The sequence below is a fragment of the Periplaneta americana genome, chromosome 2, assembly GCF_040183065.1.
Source record: "Periplaneta americana isolate PAMFEO1 chromosome 2, P.americana_PAMFEO1_priV1, whole genome shotgun sequence".
Classification (NCBI taxonomy): Eukaryota; Metazoa; Arthropoda; class Insecta; order Blattodea; family Blattidae; genus Periplaneta; species Periplaneta americana.
In genome coordinates this window covers 5,324,039-5,335,410 of record NC_091118.1, presented here as the reverse complement: position 1 = coordinate 5,335,410, position 11,372 = coordinate 5,324,039, and the positions used below count along the sequence as shown (strand labels likewise).

The window sequence follows — 11,372 nt, the reverse complement described above, 5'->3', positions numbered from 1 at the left end:
CTGCCTCACTAAAAAGCTACACAAAGCGTGTCTTTATTGTAGGACCAGCTCACTCTACAATCGCCTGTAAGTGATCAGTACAATTATTCGCCGGGACTCGAACCAGACTTCTATCTACAGCGAGGAAGCCGCATCGAGAAGACTGTGTACACAAAGTGTTCAGGTTAGTTTGCTACAAAATTGAGCAGTGATAGCAGTGTCAGAAGAAATGTAATTTCTCCCAATGGATTGGCCTCTGAAAAGCACGGCTCTACGCCTGGTCTTCAGGCAACCCTTCTTACTCCTTGCCGTGGCGGGAAACGAGGGCGAAGTGGTAATATTTGTTAGGCTCACGCTTTATATTAATTCATGTTTGAGTAGTAAGGTTAGCACATGATCTGAGACAGCTCGATGTTGCTTTGTTTCTCCAGATGACATCCCTAGACACAAGAAAAGTTCCTCGTATTACTTTAGTGTTGCCCCCCTCCCCTCACCCGGTCTAAGATGTAGAGTAGAATGTAGAACATAGTAATGTGAAATTTGTTATCAGTTTAAAAATAAAGCATTATAGGCCTAATTATGTTTTATTTAACGCAAGATAGTCAGATGTTTATATTTTATACAGCATTATTATTAGGTGAAATTTCTAAATCCTACAGTCTTGACCCTAATGAGCTGAAAGTTTTACTACATGTGCCCCTCCTAATGTATATTTAGTGGTATAATTTTCATTTTTATCAGTGTAACCATTTTTGAATTATAATTTTTTCTCTATTGGTTCAAATAATGGACCTCCCGAATGCGACTCTAAACGTTAACGTATGAGCCAGCTCGCTTGCTACTGATAAATTGTTTAATTATGCAGATTTATTGTATTTTATTTGTTAGCATTTTAAATATAGACAAGAGTATTAATGTCTAAATTCTTAAGCTTATTTTGTATATAATAATGTAAACCTGCTCCAAATGGTTGAGGAACGAAGATAGTTTAGCAATAAAATATTTATTTCATACTTTACCAAACTGTTATCGATATTGTGCTCGTCTCTAGTAATGAGCAGCTGCAGCTGCTATAAGGCGGCCTTGAATCGCCATTATCAAGCTTCTTTTGTTTCTGTTTGACCGACTACATTCATTATTGTCACTCGAGTTGCAACACTTTCCAATTTCTGATATTACTCATTAAAAATTACTGTCAGGAAGGTGACACATGCTTTCTCATTATGCGTTCAACTGTGTTTCGTAACAATTTTGTTCCTTTATCACGTTTTATATAATATAGTTTATTTAACTATAATTAAAAATGAATACATGAATATAATGATCTAATCTGCACAGAGGCAGAAAGATGTATTTACCGTTTTCTAGATGGCACATAAAACGCGCTCTTTATGGTCCCGAAAAGGAAAATATTTTACTTCATTTATAAATTGTGTGGGTTGATAATAATTATATTATGTAATTAAATTTTAACAACTTCCCATTGTACATCTCTTCGTATATATTTTATTCCCCTTTAATATTAGGCCTACTTCACTTTTTACTAAAATTCGTTTTTACAATTGAATGAAATATGAATAGGCATTGGTATTAGTACTTTATACAAGAACTGAACCAAAATGAAATGTTCATTTTCACAAAAATAACAACTTTATTATTTTCGATTGCAATAATATTATTATCAACAATTTCTACAATAGGTTTAACTTTATGTACATTAATCATCAATATTTTTAAAAGACTTTAAGTTAACTTTAAACTAATATTCTTCCTAATTTTGTCCAAGCCCTTGACTGTTACTACTGAAGAAATCGTAAAACTGAAAATAATTTACGAGCATTTCCTCTCCATTAAAACTGATAGTGAAGAGCAGAGAGCTAATTCTCCAGACAAATGAATCGATCTTTGTTTGAAATAAAAACATGACACGAACTGAGGAAATCCCTGAGATTGCGTGTAACGTGTGTACGGAATTAGGCTTACGATAAATAAATACAATTTGCTGTAAAAATTTAATATGTCTAATGATTGGAATGAAATAAGCCACGAACCACAGTAATCCTACAATAATAATAGTAATAATAATAATAATGCCAATCATGATAATAATAATGATGATGACAATAATACCATAATAATATAATTATAATAATACAAAAATTGAAAATTTATTCTTTGAAGAGGTAGAAAAATTCAAATATCTTGGAGCAACAGTAACAAATATAAATGACACTCGGGAGGAAATTAAACGCAGAATAAATATGGGAAATGCCTGTTATTATTCGGTTGAGAAGCTTTTGTCATCTAGTCTGCTGTCAAAAAATCTGAAAGTTAGAATTTATAAAACAGTTATATTACCGTTTGTTCTGTATGGTTGTGAAACTTGAACTCTCACTTTGAGAGAGGAACAGAGATTAAGGGTGTTTGAGAATAAGGTGCTTAGGAAAATATTTGGGGCTAAGAGGGATGAAGTTACAGGAGAATGGAGAAAGTTACACAACGCAGAACTGCACGCATTGTATTCTTCACCTGACATAATTAGGAACATTAAATCCAGACGTTTGAGATGGGCAGGGCATGTAGCACGTATGGGCGAATCCATAAATTCATATAGATTGTTAGCTGGGAGACCAGAGGGGAAAAGACCTTTGGGGAGGCCGAGACATAGATGGGAGGATAATATTAAAATGAATTTGAGGGACGTGGGATGTGATGGTAGAGACTGGATTAATCTTGCTCAGGATAGGGCTTATATGAGGGCGGCAATGAACCTCTGGGTTCCTTAAAAGTAGTAGTAGTAGTAGTAGTAGTAGTAGTAGTAGTAATAATAATAATAATAATAATAATAATAATAATAATAATAATTACGAACAGCGTAAACGCCGTAAACTTTTCACGGAATTAGGATTCGATGAACCCTTGTCACTTTTTCCTCGAAGAAATTCCTTCCTCCTGATCCTACTCATGTATTCATGTCTACTGGGTGTTCATTTCAAAGTGTGTCATGACGTCACTGTTGATGAGTCAGCGATTTGAAGCGAGTTTCAGGTTTTGTGTCAGAGAAGTTGCCTATCAATCAAGGCGTTCAATCTGAACTTGAGAACGTGTACGGTATAACTTGAACGTCGTAGCAACAGATGGCGGTCTGTACGGTCTGTTTGCTACCATAATCTCTTTCGAACTGTGTTTTGCGCAGGCAAGTCGTACGCAGGGTATTTGTTATCATCGGTTGCGTACGGCAACATTCCACAATACAAATCAAATGCTCCGTGTCCATGTTGACCGTCGAAGTTAATGTCAACAAATACATAAGTAATCGTCTTAACCCTTTACCCATATCCCGACAGTAAGAAAAAACTCACCTCAGTACATGTTTCGAAACAGTTCACATTCCTGCCACTACCGGCGTTACCGTAAGTATCAGTAAGTACTCTTCTGAATGAACGCCGTACTTGCTAGGCAACTTCTCTGGCAGATAAGTAATACACCTCTGCGGAAGTGTAGGAAGATTGAATTCTCTAGGCTCATCGACTAGCCACGTGACGGCATACAGCGAGCCATGACATACTTTGAACTGAACACCAAGTATAGCAAAATTGTTGATTTCAGGACAGAGGTGAAGAAAGATGCCACTTACCAATGGGTCTGCGCAGATCGAAGAAGAAATGACGAAGGAGAGGAACACCAAAAGAGATCTGGAGAGAGCTTTTCAGCTCGGAGACGGACAGCAGACAGAGGATGACGAGATACAGCGTGTGTCAGCAGCGTACGTGGAGACAGGGTCGTCTCTGCAGAGACTTCGCCAGAAAACCACCAAGCGAGGCAAGATGCTGCAGAACAAAACCATCGAGGTACAGGACCTCAGGGAGAGGAACAACAGGCTGGTGAAGGAGCTGCAAGTGGTGGAGACGGAGATCTACCGCCTGACCGTGGAGAACCAGAAGCTCATGAGGGACATCGGGGCGAAGGACGCGGAAGTACAGAGTCTGCGCAGGGAGAACTCCGTGGCGGAGATGGAACTGCAGGATAAGGGCACTGAGGTCTACCACCTGCAGGACGTGCAGAACTTGTTGCTGATGGAGACGCAGTACAAAGAGAGCGAGACTATTCTGATGTGTGACGCCAACAAGAAACTGGGGCTGGAGCTCCAGCAGAAAGAGGCGGACATGCAACGTGCTAAAGAAATTAATAAGGTACTAGGAATCAAACTCCAGACCGCTGAAGAAGAGTATCAAGACTTGGCTGCTAAGAACAGAGAAGTCATGGAGTTCTTCAACAAAATGAACAGAAAACGGCAGAATTCAGGTGACGAAAACATTAAATCTGGGTTCCACCTTGCTGAAGAAAACATACAGCTGAAACTCAACATCGAGGAGGAAGTGGCAGAGCTGCAAACATTGATGAACCAAAATTCCCGACTCAAAAAAGAGCTACACGAGAAACGGCTAGAAGAAGAAAGACTGACAGATGAAAATACGAGGTTGGAGAGAGCTCTGGAGGAGAAACGGCCGCTGCTGGAGGCTCTGACACAGGACAACACGAGACTGAGGCAGGAGTTCTCGGAGACGGAGCGTGCCGTGGAGATCTTCACGGACGAGAACGCCAAGCGGGAGGCGGAACTGCAGGAGATGAGGAGAGAGAAGCAACGGCTGTCAGACGACAACAGCAGACTGCAGTCAGAGCTGCACGAGCAGCGGAAGGAGACGGAGAGCCTGGCGGATGAAAATCTTCGGTTTCGGGAAGTGCTCAAGGACTTAGAAACAGAAGGAAAGCGATTTGAGAGGGAGAACAGTCAGATGAGAGAAGATGTACAAGAAAATCTGGCGGAAGGCAAAGAAACAGAGGTAGACAGTTCCGTAGTGGCGAAAAAATTTGAAGAAAAATTTGGCACAGAAGATGGACACGGCTTAGACGAGGAGAATGCTCGGTTGAAGAGAATTATATGGGAGAAAGACACGAAGATACAGCGCCTGTGTGAGGAGAATGCACAGTTGCAGAAGGAGAGCAGGGAGGAAGAAATACGCGTGGAAGACAATACAACATTTGGCGGGGAAGTACAAAATCAAACGAAAAATGTGACAGAAAATGACGTAAACAATAAGAAAGAACATGAAATAAAAGAATATCGGCTGAGCGAAAAACTACAAAACACAAAAGAAGAGATACAAAGATTAATAAGCGAGAACGAAGAGACTAAAGAACAGTTGAAGAATACAAAACAAGAGATGGACAGATTAACAAATGAAAACGAAGAAACCAAGAAACAATTGAAAAACACAAAAGAAGAGACGGAAAGATTAACCAATGAAAGCGAAGAAGCCAAGGAAGAACTGAAGAACACAAAACAAGAGATGGACAGATTAACAAATGAAACTAAAGAAGCCATGGGAATGAAGAATACAAGAGAAGAGATCGAGAGATTAAGAAACGAGAACGAAGAATTCAAAGAAGAACTGAAGAACACGAAACAAGAGATGGAGAGATTAATAAGCGAGAACAAAGAAGCTAAAAAACAACTGATGAACACAAAATTAGAGATGGAGAGTTTAATAAGTAAGAACGAAGAATCCAAAGAACTGGAGAACACAAAACGAGAGATGGAGAGATTAATAAGCGAGAACGAAGAAGCTAAAAAACAACTGATGAACACAAAATTAGAGATGGAGAGTTTAATAAGTAAGAACGAAGAATCCAAAGAACTGGAGAACACAAAACGAGAGATGGAGAGATTAATAAGCGAGAACGAAGAAGCTAAAGAACAGCTGATGAATACAAAATTAGAAATGGAGAGTTTAATAAGTAAGAACGAAGAATCCAAAGAACTGGAGAACACAAAACGAGAGATGGAGAAATTAATAAGCGAGAACGAAGAAACTAAAAAACAACTGATGAATACAAAATTAGAGATGGAGAGATTAATAAGTCAGAATGAAGAATCCAAAAAACTGGAGGACGCAAAACAAGAATTGGAGAGATTGACAAATGAAAACGAAGAAACCAAGGAGCAACTGAAGAATACAAAACTAGAGATGGAACAAATGGAGCATGTAAAACTAGAGATAGAGCGATTAATGATTGAGGACGAAGAATCCAAGGAACAACTGAAGAATACGAAACAAGAGATGGAGCGATTGACAAATGAAATCAGTGAAGTCAGAGAACAACTCAAGAATACAACACAGGAGATGGAGAGGTTAACAAACGAAAACGAAGAAACTAAAGAACAACTGAAGAATAAAAAACAAGAGATAGAGAGGTTAACAAATGAAAACGAAGAAGCCACAGAACTGAAGAATAGAGAACAAAACTTCGAGAGATTAACAAACGAAAAGGAAGAAGCTGAGAAACAAGTGAAAGACACAAAACAAGAGATGGAGAGATTAACAAGCGAAAAGGAAGAAGCTGAGAAACAAGTGAAGGACGCAAAACAAGAGATGGAGAGATTAATAAGCGAAAAGGAAGAAGCGGAGAAACAAGTGAAGGATACAAAACAAGAGATGGAGAAATTAACAAATGAAAATGAAGAAGCCAAAGAACAATTAAAGAATACAAGAGAAGAAATGAAAAGATTAACATATGAAAACGAAGAAGTCGAGGAACAACTGAAGAACACAAAGCAAGAGTTGGAGAGCTTAGCAAATGAATACGAAGAAGCCATAGAACAAATGAAGAACACAAAACTAGAGATGGACAAATTAATAATAGAGAACGAAGAAACTAGAGAACAACTGAAGAATAAAAAAGAGGAGATAGAAAGTTTAACAAATGAGAATGAAGAAGCCCTGGAACAACTGAAGAATGTAAAACAAGAGATGGAAAGATTAACAAATGAAAATGGAGAAGCCATTGAACAAATGAACAACGCAAAACAAGAGACAGAGAGATTAACAAATGAAAATGAAGAGACGAAAGAACAACTGAAGAACACGAAACAAGAGATGGAGAGATTAACAAATGAGAATGAAGAGACGAAAATACAATTGAAGAACACGGAACAAGAGATGGAGAAATTAACAAATGAAAATGAAAAGACGAAAGAACAACTGAAGAACACGAAACAAGAGATGGAGAGATTAACAAATGAAAACAATGAAGTTAGAGAAAAACTGATGAATACTAAACAAGAGTTAGAGAGATTAACAAACGAAAATGAAGAAGCTAAAGAACAACTGCAAGACAAACTGACTGAACTAGAAAGAGTTAAAGTGGAGAGCATTACTGTACAAAATAAATTGGAAGGAGCGACGTTTGAGATAGAAGAACTGAAGGAACAGTGTGTACGTGCGAGCAGCGAGATGGATGGAAAGGCTGAAGCTGTGCTGGTACTCAAGGAAGAAATCCAGCGACTTCACGAAGAAGTTCAAGAAAGAAAACCAGAAGTTGATGAACTAACGTTGAAGTTAAAGGCCACCGATACGGAGCTTAACTGTTTAATAGACGAGCGCGGGCGTATTCAGAAAGAGATCGAGCAGAAAACATTAGAGAACTCTCAAATTCGTGAAGAACTAGAGAAGAACATGTCGGAATTAAATCGATTAAAGGAAGAAACCACTAAACTAGAGGAACGACTGCAAGACAGCGAAAGAACTGAACTCAAGGAGCATCTACAAGAAAAACAATTGCAACTACGTATATTGTTAGATGAAAAAACAAATATTATCAAAGAGGTTGAGGAACTAGATCAAAGAATTGAAGCAGTAAGAGAAGAAAAGGTGAGTTTGAGTAAAGAATATAAAGAAAGGGAGATGGTGATAAAACGCCTTGAAGACGAGATTGAGGGTATAAAGAAGGAATGTCAGGAGGGAGTTTTAGGAGAAAGACACGAAGAGCTAGAAAATGAGATATCCACGAAAAGAGATGAAATGAGACTTCTGTCAGAGGAAATTGCACGGAAAGAAATGGAGATGACAGAAGTGACAGAGAAGAACCTGCGACTTAAAGAACAAATGAAAACATCAGAAAAGGACATAGAATATGTGAGAGAGAAGAATATGGAAATGGAGGAAGAATTGGGAGGTAGAGTACTACAGGTAGATACTCTTAGAGTGGAGAATGTACGGCTGCAAAAGGAAATACAAGAAAACAATCAAGAAATACAGAAGATAACGGAAGAAAATGAAAATCTTCACAAAAGATTTCTAGAAACTACGTCCTACAAAGAACATCTGATGAAAGAAAGCGAGAATCTTGAAGAAGAGATAAACAGAAGAAAGTCTGAGGCAGACCAGCTCAAGGAAAAGCACGATGACTTAGAAAAACAGCTGAGAGTTGGCGAATCTGAAGACGCTCACAATATGGAAGAAATTTCAAGATTGGAAAAGGAATTGAAAGAGCGTTTATACGAAATAGAAAGCTTAACAGACAAAAAATTACAGTATCTGAGTGAAGTAGATGAAAAGAAGTCAGCCGTACAAAGTTTAACAGAAGAAAATGAAGTGTTAATTAGGACTTTACAAGCGAAAGATTCCGAGATGGCCAATCTTACAGATGCGCACGCGCAATTTGTAAGACAACTGCAACAGAAGGAAACAGAGATGTTGCAGCTCGAAGAGGAAAACCAGCGGCTCGCAGAGAAAATGAGAGAAAACGATCAACTTAGTGAACAAAATAAATACCTGAGAAGAGAACTGGACGACAAAATTCCAGAAGTAGAGAATCTGAACGCAGAAAATTCAAGGTTACAAACATGCTTGCAGGAGAGAATTCACGAAATAAAAAGTATGACAGAAGAAAATGAGAAGCTTGGGAAAGAATCAAATGGAAAATTATACGAAGTAAAACATCTGACAAACGAAAACAGACAACTCGAAACAGAAATAGAACAATTGCAGCTCGAAGCAATCAATCTGAAGAACGAATATAAACAAAAGAATTTTGTATTGCATGAAGAGAAACAAGAGAAGGTGCGCCTAGCAACAGAAATACAGGAGATCGAGAAACAGTTGAAAGATAAACAACGCGAAGTGTCGATATTGAATAATGACAAAAGCCAGTCGGAGAGCGCACTAATAGGGCTAAGAGTAGAAATTGAGACTATTTCACAGACAAATGAATGTCTGCAGAGAGAGTTGCAAGAAAATGGAGTGAAGTTAGAAGCCTCCAGGAAGGAATATGCAGAACTACAGTTGAAGAAAGAAGAAATTAAAGCACTGGAAGAGGAAAACTTGCGAATGTTCAGAGATTTGAAAAATGCAGAGATTGAAGTGAAGCGACTGGGAGAAGATGTTGCAAATAATAGCAAGAAAGTTGCAAAGAAAAGGCGCGAGGCACAGCGAATGCAAGAAGAATCCAACGATCTGGAGCAACAGCTGCAGAACATGGAGTCCGAAATGGTAAATAAAGCCATCAAGATTAAAAATGCTGCTGGTCTGTTGGAGTCCAAGGAAAGTGCTTTGCAGTATCTGCAAGACGAAATAATGGAGAATGAGAAACTTTTACAGTCTAAGGAGAACGAAATTAAGAAAACGGAAAAAGAATGCGAGGATATGAAAAAGCAATTGATCAAGACAGAAAATGAAATCCAAAGTATTACTAACAGAAAAGCAAAACTTAAAGAAGATTTAGGCTTAAAGGAAAGTTCATATCAGCGACTTGCAGCTGGCGCCCCCAACAAGACTGACAATTACAGGACAGCAGACAGAAAAGACAGAGGAAATATTTTTCAGAACTCCAGAAATTCTATGCCTCTTGTGGGGCGTAGCACGTCGACAGGAAACAAAAGCATGACGGAAGAAGAAATTGTTGCCATAGAGACACAGCTTCATGACTCCACCGAAAGAAACAAATCCCTTGCAGAATCACACAAGGAAAGTCGACCGCAGACAGTTGAAGAGCGGAAAAACGTGAAAACAGAAGACTCGCTGGTTTCGATGAGGGACAAACAAAGAGCAGCCTTGAGCACTAGTCAACGCGCGGGGTTTGGGAGTAACTTAGATATCAGGATACGCCCAGGGAGTGAAACAGGCTGGTCGAACATGAGACAACGGCGAGGAAGCTTGAATCTGATGAGGAGAATGTCAACGGAGCTGCCCAGCCCTGTCGATGGACGAGATATCATGTAAGCACTGTCACAATACCTAATGAACTTTTAGCCACTTACAAATAAAAATTCAACATCATAACATTTATCTGTAGTAATGTCACGAGAGGTCTGAGATTTATCTGGGAAATCTCAGATCTCGAGTGGCATTTATTAGGACTATTTCGTGAATAAAATAATAATGTAAATAATATATCCCTAAAATTCGATCAAAAATGTTAATAATTATTTATTAACGAATACTTAACCTATTCAGACATTGTGAAGTTCAAATACTCGTAGATGAATATCGATTACTGCAATAAAGAAATTCGATGTTATTATTCAGTAATGCCAATTGCGAAATACAGGTTTATTTTTTATTTTAGTAGTTTATTTTACGACGCTTTGTCAACATCTAAGGTTATTTAGCGTCTGAATGAGATGAAGGTGATAATGCCGGTGAAACGAGTCCGGGGTCCAGCACCGAAAGTTACCCAGCATTTACTCATATTGGGTTGAGGGAAAACCCCAGAAAAAACCTCAACCAGATAACTTGCCCCAACCGGGAATCGAACCCGGGCCACCTGGTTTCACGGCTAGACGTGCTAACCGTTACTCCACAGGTGTGGACAATATACAGGTTTAACAATGTTAATTACATGTACTGCACTTTTCTCTTATTATTATAACAAATACATTTTCATTATCTGCTGAAATCATAATTTAATTTAACAGTAACAGTGGGGACAGCTATATACCAATGCTTATGTATTCACAGCGAGACATGTTGCTACACAGTGAAGCCATCTCTGTATAGATAGGCCTAATTAAAACACGAATTTTATTACGCCATACCGAAGGCAGTTTGATGAAAAGACCTTCATTACTATGCAAGGTCCTTGGGTTTGATATGCGATGATGTTACATTTGAACATCTGACTTTGCATTAATTGTTTCATTTCATTCACAAAATAAAAATGTTATAGGCTACTTATAGGTTATGTTACCTGTGGGAGCAGGACCAATGTCAGCTGTGTCTTATTTCTACCGTTACAATCAGTGCTACACGAAAGCATTTTTTATAGCTCGACAAACGCATTCTCGCTGTAGTGTGTAACGGAACTAAAGCTGCATCTACACAGTTCAATATTCCAATCGCGTATGCGTGCAATCTGGGAAGAATATTGAAAGAATCAAGTTTAAAAGGTACGTTCAATTAAGATGCATGAAGATAGCGCCGTTTTGAACGTCGTCTTCACTGCGTAAATATATTAATTAATATTAAATATCAATCTTGCATTCATTGCTTTAAAGTTGAAAGAAATTTAACCGTGTAGTTGCATCTTAATGTATTCTTGATCATCAATTCAGG

The 11,372-nt window shown here is 38.3% G+C and overlaps 1 protein-coding gene across 1 annotated transcript in view; it reads left to right on the top strand.

Annotated features, from left to right (window-relative positions):
* LOC138711983 (trichohyalin-like) overlaps nt 1-11,372 on the top strand; it is a 35,207-nt gene that overhangs the window by 2,611 nt on the left and 21,224 nt on the right. The window contains exons 2-3 of the mRNA XM_069843306.1: nt 43-163; nt 3,589-10,036. Coding sequence (XP_069699407.1) covers nt 3,606-10,036 — 6,431 coding nt within the window. The 5' untranslated portion in view covers nt 43-163; nt 3,589-3,605. The remainder of the gene's footprint in view (nt 1-42; nt 164-3,588; nt 10,037-11,372) is intronic.